Source organism: Xiphophorus maculatus, chromosome 19 (assembly GCF_002775205.1).
Source record: "Xiphophorus maculatus strain JP 163 A chromosome 19, X_maculatus-5.0-male, whole genome shotgun sequence".
Classification (NCBI taxonomy): Eukaryota; Metazoa; Chordata; class Actinopteri; order Cyprinodontiformes; family Poeciliidae; genus Xiphophorus; species Xiphophorus maculatus.
This window is the reverse complement of record NC_036461.1, coordinates 2,155,636-2,173,640: the sequence shown is the minus strand read 5'-3', so window position 1 is coordinate 2,173,640 and position 18,005 is coordinate 2,155,636. Positions and strand designations below refer to the sequence as shown.

The window sequence follows — 18,005 nt, the reverse complement described above, 5'->3', positions numbered from 1 at the left end:
GGTATAATTCTTATGTTTTTGTGTTTATGATTCTATTTATTAGCCTTTCGAACTAGTGATTTTTTTTCTTCACACAAGCAAGTTCACGTCAGCTGTCGGCCAGTTACGTCACTCCGTAATCGTCCTAGTAACCTTATGCTAGTCCCCAAAATGGCGACAGCAAAACTTGGGAGAAAAAACCAGAGTCAGTTGGTTATTCAACAATAATTAAATGTTATCTTCTCTTGAATATTCATTACCCAATCAATGTTTTTGAATTCTGCACCTAAAGATTAAGTATTAAAACTAAATAATATTTTATTAATAATAATTAATAAAAACTAGTAGATGCACTCTTAAAAACTAATTAAAACTAACTGAATTAGACAAACAAAAAATCATAAGGAAATAAAACTAACCTATAATGAAAAACTAATGAAAGGCCCAGATGAGACTTTTTCTCTGCCTACATTTCCCAGAATGCTGTGCAGTTCTGGATCAGAGTTCAGTGAATATTCTGTCAGATGTATTATTTATTGATATTGATCATGTGTTACCTTATAACATAAGTCAAACGGCATCTGACTTATGCTGTTCTTATTCTTAGCTAACTAAATTTGACTCCGTTTCCCAGAATCCATCTGGATTGAAACGTTTTCAGTGTTGGTCTGAACAGGAAGTTGGGCCCCAATTCACAAAGTCTAGTTCAGCCCCGTTGCTGTGTAAATAAAATGACTTGCTTACTTATTGTTTTGTTGCTAATCTCTGTTTTAAATAAATGATGTAATCTGATGTCATTTCCTTTCTAAACGACATTCTTCCCTCTTCGGTTCACTTCTGCACCCTGATTGGTCGTTAAGTTTTTATGAACTCATAATGGAGCAACCCTGCTGCTGGTTGCTTCATGTTGATCAACACGAAGTCCGAAAACGAACGAACGGATGAGGATCTGAATGAGTCAGAGCCGAGGTGTAGAGTTTTCTCCACAGTCCTCCCACAGACGACATGATGAAGAAATGTGAAGGAGGAAGAGTTCATTATTAAATGAGATATGTTGCAGAGTCAACCAGGAACTGACTCACTGCTTAGAGTGACAGGTGGAAAGTTAAGTTGCCCAACAGAGAAAAGTTGCTGCATCTCTACTCGGTTGTACTGCACACCCAAGTAATCCACCAAAACCTGAAGGTTTTGTTTAAAAACACAGAAATGGGTATTAGTCCGATTTGATCATGTTATCAAATTGCTTTAGAGAATTGAAAACAACAGGAAAAAAGTAGAACTGTGTTAGCATTGCCTATCAGTGCGAGTTCATAGTTGATTTAGTCCTAATAGTCGGCCTATTAAAGGCCTCTTATGCTGCAAAACCTAGATTTGCCTTTATAAACTGATCAGATTTCAGTAACTTCACAATACTCCACTGCTGAAGAAAAATGTACTGTAATTCATTAAGTTTCCTGCAGAGCATCTGAATAATCCAGATGAGGCCAAAATGATATCTTTTTAGACGTCAGTACGCAGAGAGCCAGAGTTAGAGTGCTTCTCTGTGTGCTTATTGCACAACACTCCACGAAGAACAACGCATTGCAACTCATTGAAGGTTTTCAGTTTTATCCTGATAATCTTAAATCATCATAAGAAATATAAACTTAATTTATGAAGGTCTGAATAATCTCAAACTGAATTTAGGCTTGTACACTTAGCTTTTCTTTTTCTTCCATTTTTAATTGATAGAGATTAAAATATGAATCTTTTGTGGTGACTGAAGTAGAGGATCGGTTCTGGACGACATCCGGCCCGTTTCCTCCCGCCTTACCGGGTCGCACATGGACGCAGCACGAGTCCACAGATCGGTGCTGTGAACTCTTGAACCTCATTCTCTTCTCGTTCTTTGTCCTCTGCTGCCAACCAACAAACTGACGCAGACTGATCGGTGGTTTTTCCTCTTTCTTCGTTGCCTCCTCCATCTCTGAAATCGTCCTCTGGCTGGTTGCTAGGCAGCAAGGGGAGAGGTTGATAGTGCTGACGCTGAGCGCAGGACCACTTCCTGTAAACAGCAGAGTGGGAGCTGTTTGCGCTCAGCTGCAGGCTGAGACGAGACGGCCCAAAATAACCCGTTCCGGCTCTCAGAAAGAGGGGCAGCCATGTTACTTAACGCAAAGTGAATTTTCATAGCGGGCTTAGATGACTGTTGTAGATGACCACAGGATTTTCCAAAGCCTTTGAGCTGTTTTCTTCTTTAATGCCACAAAGTGTGTTATTTGACATGAAGCGGAACATGGCTGACGTTGGGTGTTTATGCAGGAAAACTTGTGTCACTCTACATATAAAAGGCCGGTTTGTGTGCGCGCTCACTCACTCCACAGAGTGCATTTATTAGTCCATACGGCTTAATCTGACAAAGCACATCTTTAACTCATGGATTAAGTGGAGACAAACATAAATGAGCTGCCTCTATGCTCTCCTTTTCCCTTATGTCCTTAAAGCCATCCATGACCACTGGAACATGCTGGCCTGAATGTGTCGTAGTTTTCATATTAACCTAAAATATGAATTACGTATTTGGGATACGTAAAAGCTCATAAGTTACTTCAAAAATGTTATATAAAAAATACCACAACGTCAAGGTCATGCAGGTCGATGTTTTCATGCCGCAAACATCCTTTCATCTGCAGTTAGACTTGTGATATCTGTTGAACCAAACTAACATGATCGGCTTGTAATCTATGGTTTGTTATATAAACTGGAGCTAATACGATTAGCTAGAGGTAACAAAACTAGCAGGAGCTAACACCATTTGCTGCAGATAACACCATCAGCTAAAGCACCGACATTAGCAGTGTTGTACGCCATTAGCTAGTGCAAAGCCACCAGCACGTGCTTACGCCACTATAACTAAAGCTAGCAAAACTACCAGGAACTGGGGCTACTAGGTACAGCTAACACTATTAGCTAGAGCTACTGCCTTTAGCTATATCTAATGGTATTAACTGGATTTAAAGCCAGCTAGAGCTTACATTGTCCGTTACATTAGCTTGAGCATATGCCATTAGCAGGATCTTACACCATTAGCAGGAGCTTACGCCATTAGCTAGAGCTAATGACATTAGCAGAGGCTAACACCATCAGCTATAGAAATAAAATAAATTGGAAGATAATAATTAAATGTATAAATTGACAATGAAGCATCTTTTAATTTTGCAACACGATTCTTGAGAAAAAAGTTTTGGTCTTGATGCTAACTGTAAACATCTAGAGTTAGAAATTGGAGCTCTATTTCTAGGTTAGCAGCAGCAGCAACATATACACCAGCTTTTTTCTGCCTTCTCTCTGTTTTATTCTTCTGTTTTCTCTTATTTCTACATTTTTCCTTCCCTTTCAACACGCTTTGGTTCACATTTAAACGGATGATCAATACTCAATGCTCAAAAATTACTTTACTGGCTGGACATCAGCGACCCTGAATGTATTGCAGCATAAACAACTTGTCAACATCTGTGTTTGAATTAACGGCGGCTCTCCTCTGTCTCGTCTCAGCTTTGTGGAGGTGAAGATGACCACAGCACGGTACCGGCCCACCTGGGAGTTGGCCGTTGACCCCCTGGTTTCCTGTAAACTGTGCCTTGGAGAGTTTCCACTGGAGCAGATGACCACCATCACGCAGTGCCAATGTGTCTTCTGCACACTGGTGAGTTTTACAGATTCTGTCACATTTAAGCGAAGTGTACTAATTGTTTACAAAGTTAGCTAAAGAATTAAATTTGTTAAGCTAAATTTAGCTTGGTTACATGCACTTTAGAATCTATCCAAAACATTGATTTAGGTGAAGCTACTAAAAGTGAAAAATGAATTGTGCTATTAGCGCATTCAAATCTAACTGGAAAAAATAACGTAAGGGAAACTGAGTGTGCTAATAGTTTACCAAAATGCTAAAACTCTAAACCAAAAATTAGCTCCGCTATTAGCACATTTGTGGTTTATCACATAACGTCCTAATAAAATACATTAATGATAAAATGTGAAAAAGGTCTTGGTTTATGATCACTTCTGGCTTATCCAGACGTATTTCTGTGTTTTTAGTGAACCAATGTGACATTTTAACACAGTGAAAACCACAAAAATAGTTTCACTAAACTATTGGTTTATAATCCAATGTTACAGAAAGAAAGTGACATCCGTCAGCTTTTACAGCCCAACCAAGAATAAGCTCTAAATTTAGCCACCATTTCCTCAAACTGGCTGGCGGCAGCAGTTACCAGAGTTCGCTCACCGCAGATTATTACAGAGGGCAGAGACACCGTAAACACGTCTGAGCTGAGCTTTGCTATCTGATACTTGATACCTACTATTTACTTTGCAAATTTTTCTAATCTAAAAGAAATTAAATACAGGCTGAAGTTAAATTAGTCCAAAGTTTTCCTGGCTGTGGACGCTCTAGTTTCACAGCCAGAGGATTTTGGAGGATTTCCACTGGAAACATGAGGTGAAAAGGTTTTGTGAGGTGTGAATACTTCTTACGCAACCCTGACATGTGGTTCTGTATTTTATTTTCAGTGCCTGAAGCAGTATGTGGAGCTCCTGATTAAAGAAGGCCTTGAAACTGCAATTAGCTGTCCTGACTCTGCCTGCCCTAAAAGAGGACATTTGCAGGAAAATGAGGTAAAAATCAAAACTGTCATCACCAATAATGTTTTTATTTTAGTCAGGGCCGGCCCAAGGAAAAGCAAACTAAGCAGCCACTTAGTGTCTCAAAAAAGGACTTATCCTTCAGGGAGGGAGAAAATACAGAATAGAAAAGAAGAATAGAAAAAAGCCAAGATAAAGGTTTGTTTTAATGTGTCTTGGTAATGTAATGTAAAAGATTAGTAAAGCTGCTAGAAAATTAGCTTGATAGCAACCTGGAAGGGTCCAGTTTAACAGTCAAACATTTATGCTAGGGTCTTTGTGTTTGTGTGAAACTGAGTTTAAACTTTAAATGAGTTGATTCTCTGTACATTTCTGAGGTATTTTTGGCTACAAACCGCTGTTTGATAATTTTTGATAATAATTAAAACTTCTCAATGTTTGACATTGTCTAGCAAAATGTTTTTCCGTCAGGCTACAAGCTGCTACATCGATGAGCTGCTCTGTGCTGTAGTTGGGGACATGTTGTTTGCTGCTGGGCATAATCATTTTGTAGCTAAAACAAACATTATTTTTACATCAACTTCTAAGTTATAAGAAGCTTAAAGTCATTTGAAGGCTCAGAATCAGTCCGGTACCGGTACCGGTCCACATTCCACATTCCACATTCCAGGTGAGAAAGACTCACCTGGTATAAATTACATTTTTAGCTTTTGGAGTAACGCTTAAGATAAATTTATTTAATTTCAAGTGAGAAGTCCCTTGCTTCTCACTTAATGGGGAAACCCGATGGTAACACACTCATTCATATAAATTATTAGTTATTGGTTGGATTTGAAAATGAGCCTCAACAATTTCATCTCTCTAAGTGTTTTTTGTTGTGGTCACGTTTAAATTATTTAAGATCATTAAACTAATTTTAGTACCAAATAAAGATACCCTGCGTTAATGCAAACTATTGTATTAATATCTGATATTATTGTTGCTGTTATGGCCAAAAGCTGATATTCCCCTTATTATATGACTTAAAATATATATTTCCTGATATTTGTGAGACGCAGATATTACTTATAATTTAGTGCTGGGCAGTAAAGAGAAAATAATGCAAAAAAACCAGTGAAGAATAACTGAAAACCACCTGTATTCTTCTCTTTTCTCACTCTTTGTGGCAAACCCGTTGTCATAGCAACCGACTTACAACAGCTTTACTAGTATATCAGGATTCAAAAACATGCAAACAGTTCCCGGACAGATCATTCAGTCCGTTACAGTTTCACGTTTTCAGGCTTGGTGTTTATTTAATGATTGTTAATAAATGATCAGATTCTGCAGCACATCTCCATGTTAAGGTTGTCAAAGTCAAGCTAGCATAACTTACCTATTTCCCTCACCATTGTTTTATTTTTTATTAAACCTTTTTCCTGACCTGGTTGATCTGGTTGTCTAATCAGCTGCAAAGCACTTCATCCTTTTTTTTCTTTATCTCATGCGTATATTTAAGATTTAGCGCGCTGTGTTGACAACCTGATGGCTAGTCATCATCAGCTAGCTGCTTTTTGCACTCCAGCAGGCGGCTGGGTGCATGTCGTCACATTGCATCGTGTTTATAAGTGCAACCTGTTACATCTTTCTAAAGCTGCTGCTCAGCTCCGTCCGTTCTGTGTGGGTCGGATCCGCTCGGTTCTTTACTGCACCTCAGAGACTCATCGTGGTTCTGCCCACCGCAGCATTATGTTTCTGATCAATTAGCGTCTGATCAACTTGCTGCTGATGAAACCCCAGCTACTCCTGCCAGTCTTTCTCTTCTCTCAGCAGGTCCTTCGCTGTAAAATTGATTCTTCTTTACAAAGCCTGAATGTTCGATGCATCGACCACTAAATGAGGCTAACCCTGTTTGCTCCACCTGGACGCTCCTCTCTCTATTTCCTCCCACAAAATAAGAATCAGATCCAGGGATGGACTTAGAATTTGATTTGGTGGTACTGGTGTGATAAAAAAAAAAAAAAATTAGGTAATAAGTAAAAAATTAAATGTATTGTTCTTGAAAAACATTCTCATCTGAAATATACAGCATCATATTAGGGATATTATAGATAGAAAAGAAAAAAGGAGGAGAAAATTTTGGTCAAAAATCTCAGAAATTTTGAGGTTTATCTAAAAAAATTTCTAGAAAAAGCATTGAAATTTTTGAGCTCCAAAAGTTAAGTATTTGCATTAAAAAATCTGAAATTTCCAACATTTCTGAGTTTGAAAAGTTGAAAATTTGCTACTTTCAGAAATTTTCAAGAGAAAACTTGGAAATTGATGAGGAAATTTGAGTTTTCCCATTTATGAAGCTCAGAAAATGTTCAAAAGTCTAAAATTTCCAACTTTTTAAACTAAGAAATTTGTGAAAACAATCTTCTTCAGGACGCCACTGATAAAACAGTGAATAATATCACTAAGCTGCACACTGTCACATCACTTAATCATATTTTGCAATTTGCTGTTTTTTATTGAAGCTCTCAATTGAACAAAAAGGGAAGAAAACGGCAAAAATTTAATTTCCAGTCATACCATCAGGTTTTTTTTATTATCTAGCGTCAGTAACTAAAATTTCTCTTGATTTCAGAAGCAAGAAAATGACAAAACTGGAGCTTAATAAGATGATATTTTTCCTGAAATGATGGATGTATTTCTGTGTGAATATTCAGAGCAGCTGGATAATTTCCTCCTCTTCTCTCGTCTGTCTGCAGATCGAGTGCATGGTGGCTACGGAGATGATGCAGAGGTACAAGAAGCTTCAGTTCGAGCGCGGTGAGTCACTGCAGGTTTTATTTATTCCTGGACTGTCACACCTGGATTCAGACAGGTGCTTGAAAACCTTGAAAATGCTTGAATTTCAATCACGTGTTTGGAAAGTGCTTCATAATCAAACTGCACAGTTTTGTAATAAAGTGTAATCTGATGTTTGAGTAAAGGCTTGAATTTCAAAATTATTATTTAGAGCTGAACCCAGAAGTTTTCATACACTGTATAAAAGGATGGATAATTTTTTCTCACTGTCTGAAGTTAAATCAGACTAAAATTTCCTTATTTTTGGCCAATAAAAATTAGGTTAGCTTGTATTTAATATGTTAAATGTAACTCAAAATAAATTGACACTTTTAAAAACTTACAATTTTGTTATATGTTAGTTTAGAATAGATTACAACATATTGTTAATAACTATGCTTGTCAAAATAAGCATTAAATCAATTATTTGTGTAATAAATTAAAATACATTTTCAGTTGTTGCTTTGGTCTCACTAATTCTTTTTTGAAGGACAGTTTGTTTTACGGAGACTCCAGTACCCATTTTATTTGTTGACTTGGTTGTTTTGTTTGTTTATTTTTTAATATTTAAAATGTTTTCTTTTTGTTTAAAACTAAAATTTATTTATCTGTGAGAGAACTTGCATTATTTTTTCATTATTATCATTTATCGCAATAACTTAGATTGAGATTCGTGACAATATTAAATGTCTTTTACATTGTTTTTATCTCCAAGCTGCGATGATGGAAAAGTTTGAAAACTTACCTTTGAAAAGCTGGATTTTGTGTGTGTGTGTGTGTGTGTGTGTGTGTGTGTGCGTGCGTGCGTGCGTGTGGGTGTGTGTGTGTGTGTGTGTGTGCGTGTGTGTGTGTGTGGGTGTGTGTGTGCGTGTGTGTGTGGGTGTGTGTGTGTGGGTGTGTGTGGGTGTGTGTGTGTATGGGTGTGTGGGTGTCTGTAAACCAAAAAGCCTCAGACAGATGAACATTTTTGTTTAATTTGGTTTGGATCAGAACAGTCAGAACATTTTTCCGTCTCAGACCGAGCCGGACGTGTTTCTGGGGTTCTCGGGGTTCTTGGCAGAGAAAACAGGGAGAGAAGCAACAAAATGGAAGAACAACAATCTGTGTACTTTCACCCAGTAGGAAAAGAAAAATTGTCTTTGGAGACAGATGCAAATATTTGAAATAGTTTGTAGAAGGAGTGGAAGAAAGTTCATTTATCGACCAACAGAATAACTGTTTCCGTGTTATACTAACATATTTGGATATTTAATATTAATTTAAACTATAATGAAAAATAAACTGTAATGAAGTGACGGAAACATTCTTTAAATGCAGTTTAAAAAGCATTTTCAGCTGAATATTTATTCAGCTTTAAAATATCTAAAATCACAAATGACTGCATCACATTTCGTTCACATTATAAATAATTATTCGGCAGTTTGAAGGTTTTCCGTACGATGGAGGATTAGGGTAAAGCTGAGAAAATAATATCTATAAGAAAAAAAATCCTACGATTAAGTAATATTACGTGAAAAAGTGTTACGATACAACAATAAAGTCGTAACATTGCGAGAATGAATTCATATTACGTAAAGTCAAAACAATACAAAATAACTTGTAGTCGTAATAATGAAAAGTAATAATGCATGGATAATCTCATAATAATGCAAGAATAGTCACAATAATATGAAAAAAGTCTTATTACTGTTTTAATAATTACGTTTTTTCTCGTATTACTTTGAGAAAAGTTGTAATAATACGAGAAAAGTCACAATATACGAGAGTAACGTTGTTTTGAGAATGAAACCTGATGACGGCCCAATGAAATCCTGTAAAGATGGACTGAAAATAAAGAAACTGAAAGTTGAAGCATTTTCCTCAGCTGGTTGGTGAGCAGGGCGCACTAACCTTCTGACTTTCTCCTTCATTAGGAAACATTTTAGTTTTTCTTTTTTGCAGTGAATAAAACAATATTAATTTCTGCTTCGGTCCATTTAATCCAAAGAGACGTAATTTAGTTTTTAAACAGTGATGTATTTTACTGCTGTGGCTCCAGAGGTTCTGTTGGACCCGTGCAGGACGTGGTGCCCGTCCTCCAGCTGCCAGGCCGTCTGCCAGTTGAAGGAAACCGACTCCCCGGCTCTGCCTCAGCTGGTCCAGTGCGCCGTCTGCGCCCTGGAGTTCTGCTCCGCCTGCAAGGCCGCCTGGCACCCGGGGCAGGCCTGCCAGGAGAGCAACCCGCCCATCGCCTCCTTCCTACCCGGGGAAAACAGGTACCAGCTTCCAGGAGCCGCAAAACATCAGGAAAACAACAATTAACAGTCTAAAGCTCCCTGCTAATAAATATCTGTTCAAATTTACAGTAACATTCAATTTGTAGATGTGGAACTTTTACAAAAAAAGCTCATGAAACTTTTTTTGTATATTATGACTTTAAAATAATTATTTTTATTCTATAATTATATTCTGCAAATAATAATTCACATTATTTTAAAGCACATTTTAAAATAATGTGCTTTTATTTTAAAAGCGAGTTAGACGTAATGTAACTGGGCTCCTGCTGGTTCCCAGCTCTTTCTACAAGAACGAAGAGGACGACGCCCCCATCAAGCGCTGCCCCAAGTGTAAAGTCTACATCGAGAGAGACGAGGGCTGCGCCCAGATGATGTGCAAGAACTGCAAACACGCCTTCTGCTGGTACTGCCTGGAGTCCTTGGATGTGAGTTGCCTCATTTTGCCTTAAAGGAGAACTATTAGGAAAAATTCACATTTTTCATGTTTTTGTTCTTCCATTTGGATCTCAAAAAATACAAAGCGCTTAAAAAGAAAAGATTAAAAAATACCCAGCTGTTTTTGACACCAAGTTTATGCTTTTTGGTGTCTTCAAAAATCTACTAATTATTGACCGACTCTCTGCCAAGGGCGTAATTCTGCTGGGGTTGCTAGCAGAACTCCACCCGTTACCTAGCAACCCCAGCAGAACTCCACCCGTTACCTAGCAACCCCAGGAGAATTCTGCCCGTTTATTTAGACAAAACTAACTTATAAGTAACTTTTCATCTACATATTGCTTGTTTTTAAGTTTTGAAGAATCCCTAATATTGGTGAAAAATTCTAGTTCTACTAGTAGATTATTTCACTTATAACATCCTATAATGTATGTAAATCAAATAACATGGAAATAGAACTAGAACTTTTTCATTAATATTAAGGATTTTCTTTTTACTTAAAACAACCTCATATATGTAGATGAAAACTTACTTATAAGTTAGTTTTGTCTTATTTCAAGTGAAGTAAAATATTTGCATTTGAAAGTAGACAAAAGTAATTTGTTAGGTTTTGTGTTTTTGAATTATGGGTCACCTTTAAAAAAATACAATTGGAGACAACAAATGAACTGGTCAGGGAAGATTTACATTTTCATTTCGGTTCATTGGAAGAGATAAATTAGAGTTTGGATTCTTCAGCTGGTTGCATGAGGAGACATCTAGACGTCTTTAAGGCTGCCAATGATCGCTATTTAACTCTGTGTGTGTGTATGTGTGTGTGTGTATGTGTGTGTGTGTACCAGGACGACTTCCTGCTGATCCACTATGACAAAGGGCCGTGTCGGAACAAACTGGGCCACTCCAGGGCGTCGGTGATCTGGCACAGAACACAGGTGAGAACGTTTTCCTGCTCCTACACTTGATGTTCCTTTCTGATGTGTTTCTCTGATGTTGTGGAGTTTTATCTGATTTAGACATGTTTTAGTAACTTGTGGTGAATGAACAGACAAAACAATAAACCTCATTTAAATTGCAAAACTGTACTTAAGAACTGTAAAATTGTAAGCTGTAAAAATGTTAGTTGTAAAATTAACAACCCTGAACAAAAAGATCCAAACAACCTGATTCCAAATTAGATCTGGTGCCTCCAGATCAAGTTTTTACAGTTTAGGATAAGATAGGTGGCTTCACTCCAGCGCCCCTGGTGGCTGGATGACTGAACTGCTATATACTTGGTGAAGTTGGCTAAATATCTGCAGTTAATTTGTTTATTTATTTTCATGTGGCGCTTCTGCTGAGGATTGGAACTAGTACTTTTTATTACTAGTAAAGAATTATTGACTTAAAACAAACTGATATCTTGCTGAAAAGCTAGTTTTGTTTTATTTTGTGCTTCCTAAGATATTTGCACTAGAACTAGACCAAAATACTTGGTAAGATTTTGTATTTTTGCAGTGTTCAATTCACCAGACTGAATCTAAATTAGATCAAGATGGGCTTTGACTAGACCCAGGACTTTTTCTCCAGTATCACTGGTTTTGTTTTGAGTCGTCGTCATGGCGAAGCATCCCGCAGACAGTTTCCTTTGACTCCTCAATCTGGCTTTCATTATCAAACATCTGTGGATCCTGCTAACTTCTTCCAATTTAAAAGTTTTATTGACTTTCAGAGAGTAGTGTAAAGTAAACTCAGGAGAAAGAATGTGCTTCGATCTTCCATAGATGGTTTTATTTCTGAAGTTTCACCCAGGAGTTCGGCGTTGTCTATTCAGAGTGCGGTGCGTCACTGTGTCCGACGTACTTGCTATTTTCCGGCATTAGCATACACATTGGCATCTGTTCTGAGCGGGCCAGGCTGAGTCATGTGATTGCACTTCATCTGGCTGGATCCTGCTGAAGCTTTCTCCCTCCGTCAGCTGCTTCTCATCTCCCCCAGAAACGAGAAATGTTCCAGGATGAACGTGTTTGCAGGACAGCAGAGTCTGAATAATCTAAACCAGAGAACAGCGTCTAGACTGGCTAACAGGTCCAATCTGTGCTTCACTGGAAGAAAGAGTTTGTTTACCAGAAACACAAATAAAACGCTGAAAAATGATTAACAATCCTAAATATCTCCTCCTCTCTCCAAACGAGCAGGAAAAACATGTTTCAGGTCTTTTCTTGTTATTCCCTAAGTTGTTCCTTTTGTTGTGCTTTGGTTCCCCCTTGTGGTGAATTAAATAAGTTACACTAAAGCACTAAAAAAAATTGACTGCTTGAGAAATTTAAAGAAGCTCAAAATTTCCATTTGCATGAATTATTGTTTTTCTCTTTTCTGTTTTCTACCTGAGAAACGTCTTCAGTCTGGTGTTTTGGTCTTTTTTAAGAACAGTTTTGACTTCATAATTCATTTTTACATGTTGTTTCTGTTTTGTGTTTTTTTCATTTATTTATTTTGGATATTTAAATTGTCTTCCAGTTCCAGACTTAAATGCTCATTAGAATTTAAAGTTTATTGATCTTTGAGAATATGTTTGTGGATTATTACTTCAGTGAAAATGGTCTCAAAACAACAATATTATCATTTATCACATTAACATTTGCTGTAAAATTGCCATATATAGTCTGAAAAAATCTAGAAATTTTAATTTCTTTCTAAATTTATCCTTTATTCTTCTAGCTACATCGGCATTCTGCTATTGTTAAAATCCTAAAAATCTAATGTTTTCCTCAGTTCAACAGAATAAAACTCACTTAGAGCCACAGCTGTTACATTATCTTGTAATTTTTTATGAAGATCTACAGTATAAAATTTATTATTTCTTCAAAACTGCCATTTTATTTCCATTGTTGGTTTTGAAATAAACAAAATATATTTAGAAAACATAAAGTTTCCATTCAAATAAAGAAAAAAAAAAGATTTAAAAACATTACTGGATGTTTTTTTTGTCTTATTCTGTGGTGGACATGCAACAAAAAATGGAAAAATGCTAAACTCTGCCTTAGTTTATTACATTTATATTTATAAACTTTTGTTAATTTATCATTTTAGCCAAAGATTATTAAGAGACATTGTGAATATTAATTTCCCTCCTTTTTCCATTTTATTTGTTACTCCTTTCTTTCCTTCTTAATTTTCTTTTTCTTTCTTTCTTTTGTGTCCATATTTATTTTCTGTTACGCTACAGCTGTAGGGAAACGAGAAAATGAACAAGGATTTGGTTTTAACTTCCCTCTGCTGCCCCCCGCTGCCCAATGCTAGCAACTGAACATCTCAAAAGAATATCTTCGAAAAGTTCATTTATTTCCATGATAAAATTCAAAAAGTGAATCTCATAAACTCTACAGACTCCTTCCACACAGTAATATAATTCAGGTGGCTATTGACGGTAATGAAAACCTAGAACTCAGTTTCTCAGTGAATTTAAATATTTCATCAGACCAAAAAAAGTTATTTAAGCATAAAAATGTTAGCAGACTTACAGTATGTCATTAAATCCACTCAGCACTTGGTTGGGGCTCCTTTTGCATTAATTCCTGCATCAGTTTGTAGTTCTGCTGAAATGTTTGTCAGTTCACTCCAACAATCTTTGTATTGAATTTTCACACAGTGACACTAAGATACCAGCAACAAGCTTTTAGATTTGTTTTTCTTATTCTTAGGTTGGATCTGTTTTTTGTTGTTTTTTACATAATTTTCTGTCCCAGAAAAAAAAGACATATTTTTCTTTGCGAAATTTTATGTCTGTATTTTATTTTTTTTTAAGTTACATCTTTAAAAATGGCAACAAATTTCCTAAAGCAGGTATTTACCTATTATTATAATTTGTCTTTTTTGTAACATTTGCAGCTCTAAACAAGTTTTATTTGGTTTCTCTGAGAATAAAAGTTGTGAAGGTTGCAAACTACGGATCTAAGATAATTTTCTGAAAAACAGAATTAACAGATTAACGAATCTAAATCCTGTTAGGAATTTTTAGGGCCAGGATAAGAAAGAAAACATTAATTTACGATGATGAAGTCAGAATATTACGAGAATTAATTAAATAAGAAGCAGCAATATGAGAAAAGTCATTATATTAGGAGAATGAAGTAGTAATTTTTTGCCTATCCAAAAATGTTAAAAATTGTTGAGCGTTTGGTGAAGTTACACTTCAGAAAAACTTCACTTTTTAACACATCAAGATCAGATTATTATCAGCAGCAGAACTTTGAAACGATTGAACACGTTTATTTAGAAGAAAGAATCATAAACTAGATCTGAATAATCACAACAGATCTGAATAATGAAGCTTTGCTCTCATTAAAACAGTTTTATCTGGTAATATTGCATCTTTATTTTACTAACAGACTTTATTTTTCTATCTAAAAAAATCACTTTTTGAATCTAATTCTTGACAAAAAGACACTTCCTAAAAATATTTTAAATGCTACTCCTGTTTTGAAATGTCGTTTGTTTTCCGGTCAGGTTGTGGGGATCTTCGCCGGGTTCGGCCTGCTGCTGCTGGTCGCCTCGCCCTTCCTCCTGCTGGCCACGCCCATCGTCCTCTGCTGCAAGTGCAAATGCAGCAAAGGCGACGACGACCCGCTGCCGACCTAAACGCCCCGCAGCGACACGTCGCATCTTCTTCCCGACAAGTTTCACCACTTTTCCATTCTGTTTTCCTCCCACCAGCTTTGAGAGAGCTTCATTTTTCCGAGCTGGGCCTGAAGCAGCCGCCGCTCTGCATGAGGAGGACAGAAAAGACGAGGTTCCTCCGCTGAGACGTTGGGAAAACTTTGGACGGTTTGGGAATGCAAAGAACGTCTGCTCTTCTTTTCTTTTTCTTTTTTTTAGTGTTGTAATTATTTTTGGGTGGATGCGAACATTTCCTGGTCTGCTGAACGGACGCCTTCGCCGCCCGTAGAAGGATTTCTACCTTTTTGCTCTGTAAACACTAAAGCTCTCCCTCACTGCAGCGGTGTCCAAACGGTTCGGCAGGGGGCCAGAAACGGCTCGTTGGAAATACTTCTTAGTATTTTTGTATTTCATTATTATTGCAAAAAATATCTCATGTGTTTTTTTCTGATAGGCAGTAAAGTCAACATGATAGCAGTCAGTTTTTTAAATTACTGTATATTAAAAATATAAAATGGTTTTGCAGGTTTAAAAGATAAAAAAAAACATTATTCTAAATTTTTCAAGTTGATATTTTTCTACATTTTTTTGTCGTTTTCAAGGTAGCAAATTTTCCCAGAAGTTATTACAATAAACAACAATTATGATGTTAATGATGAATTGTTTACCTATCTAAGGAAGCCATTTTTATTTTAAAATAAAAGAAACTTCAGTTAAAATTATCACCTGTAATCAAGGATTAAATTTATTAAAATTCTAAAATACTTTATGAAATATTATTAGATTTTGCTGGACGATAAATTGTCCCAGAAGTTATTGTGATAAATGATAATATCGTTGCTTTGAGACCATTTTCAAGTAACAAAAACAAGCTAGCACTTTCTCTAATATGAATAAACTTTAAATTCTAATTAATGTTGATCACTGGAATATTTTAAAAATCCAAAATAAATAAGCTAAATAATACTAACAACAAATAAAATTAAAAATTGTCCTTCAGAAAAAGGGCCAGTTGAGACTAATTACCTTATTCATCCAGTTTTTAGTAGAAAACATATATATATAAAAATGATAAATAATACAAATGGAAATTATTGAGTGTGTTTTCATTTTTCATGCAATAAATTGAGTTATTGCAAGAGGCCCAGTCTTTTTCACAATAAGAAGATTTTATGGCTCTCGCTTCATCTTATTAAATAGTAATAAAGACATTTATAACCCCAGTTACTAATAAATAAATTAAAAGCAAAAATCTTTTAATACATTTACATTTTAAGATTTCACCCTAAAATTGTTTTTAAATCCGTATCCACCGCCTGAACCAGCAAACCAAATTCAGGTTATTTCTGAATTGTGATAAAGGGCCCCTGAAAATCATTTCAAGGGCTGTGAATGGCCCCCGGACCGCACTTTGGACACCCCTGCCTTACTGCCTCACTCAATGTAGCTCCACAGATTCAGCCGGTAGCAGAGGAGAGCTGCGCCACGCATGTCAGCTCTCTGTACAGCACGTCCTCTCGATGATGTCAATGTTTTATAATCTTGCGCTTTTAATAGAACCGTGCTGAGAGTCGTGTGTCTTGTATATTACAGTCTTTTTTCCAGCTGTTAGGCAGACGTATTAAAGAGGATTGCCACTCAAATCTAATAAAAATATTGGGTTTTTTTTTTCTTGTGGTTAAAATAAAATTTGCCCCCAGCTGTCTTGCAGGGGCGTGTCTAGATTTGTTTTTCTTGGGGGGGCAGGCAGGAGCACAAACTGTAAAATTGCAATTTCATGAACATTGGGGCAAACCTTGAATATTCAAACCATTTATTTACCCAAACAAAACACATAGATCCGCTTAGCATAGATTTGTTTGTTACAGTGGCTAACCACATGATTAGCCTGTTTCAGCTTAGCATAGCTTAACTGTATAAAACTCTGTTTTTAGCGCCATTAAGCTAACTCTGTTCAACTTATCAACTTAAATTCAAAATTACTGACTACAAATTGCAAATAACTGTTTCATTTCCCTTTTTGCTCCTTTATGGAGAGATGTTTTGTGTAGTTGTCTGAAGCTGATTTTTCACATTATTATTATTAATAAACATCATATAAATCAAACTGCCAAAGGGATTAGAAATGAAAATTAGACACTTTTCTGTAATCTCTTGTTAATTAACAGGAATGATCAATTTTTGCTAAATAAAATTTTAAAAAATATATTAATTGCAGCAGGTGCCTTTCTGTCATCTGCTGACAATTATTTTAGTAATTGATTATTGTATGGATTATTTTGACCAATAGATAAAAAATTGGCACATTTGGCAAATTTTTCATTTAACCACATAAGCCTCTTTTACACAATATTTGAAGTAATTATGTTACTTTTTTTAAATAAAACAATAATGTTATTGCCTAAAATGCAATAACATAAATTTCTTTCATTTGTAGTTAAGCTAAAGAAATGTTGATTATCTTCTGGATTAATAAATGGATAGCAAAAGTTGCTTTAATTTTTAAAGCATTTTAATTTTTACAGGTGAAGGTAAAACTGCAACTTGAGGATTTACAAAAGAGTTTTTTTCATCTTAAATGCTAAATGTTTATAAACTTTTTTATAGTTTTGGTTCAATCACTGTTCTGTGTTGTTCTTTCAGCAAATGGCGTTTTTTATGCTCCAGCTAACAATTAAACGTTTACCAAATTAGTTGATGTTTACTTCAATAATAATGAATCATGATTAATTTGGTTAATATGATTCACCCCTTCTACTGACATGGAGTCTATGTAGAATAGGAGGGTAGCCGGTCCCCCCCCAGCCACCCTGTGGCTACGCCCCTGCTCGCTTATCACCTGAAACTGAGTGGCACTCCCCTTTAAGTTTAGCAGCAACTTATCGCCTCAGAGGACTTTGTATCCACATTATTGTGGAAAGATTTTAGGCCTATGTTGAAAGTTTAGCCAAATAGAAAGTGAAAGCCTTAAAAGGCCTAAATCAGGCAGCCCTCCCGGCGCATTAAAGGTAAAAATCCTCTGATGCTAATCAGCCCAGGGAGCATGTGTTGCTAAGGCATTGTTGACAAGCCCTTTACTGTAAGTTGATTCTATGATGTCATCAGTGTGTTGTCATTGTGTAAAAAAAGGAAAAAGGTTCCTAAATAAAACGTTTTCTGACCCCATAAAAGCATCTTTGAGCAGGAGAAACGGCCAACATGCATTCAGCCATCTTTGTTTATGAAATCCTGCACTTACAAGAGTTA

At 36.2% G+C, this 18,005-nt stretch overlaps 1 protein-coding gene across 1 annotated transcript in view; it reads left to right on the top strand.

Moving 5' to 3' along the window:
- rnf144a (ring finger protein 144A) overlaps positions 1–15,572 on the top strand; it is a 28,163-nt gene extending 12,591 nt beyond the window's left edge. Inside the window, exons 2-8 of the mRNA XM_023352279.1 lie at positions 3,514–3,664; positions 4,531–4,635; positions 7,335–7,395; positions 9,452–9,668; positions 9,967–10,114; positions 10,967–11,056; positions 14,610–15,572. Coding sequence (XP_023208047.1) covers positions 3,530–3,664; positions 4,531–4,635; positions 7,335–7,395; positions 9,452–9,668; positions 9,967–10,114; positions 10,967–11,056; positions 14,610–14,741 — 888 coding nt within the window. The 5' untranslated portion in view covers positions 3,514–3,529 and the 3' untranslated portion in view covers positions 14,742–15,572. The remainder of the gene's footprint in view (positions 1–3,513; positions 3,665–4,530; positions 4,636–7,334; positions 7,396–9,451; positions 9,669–9,966; positions 10,115–10,966; positions 11,057–14,609) is intronic.
- Positions 15,573–18,005: the final 2,433 nt, after the last annotated feature.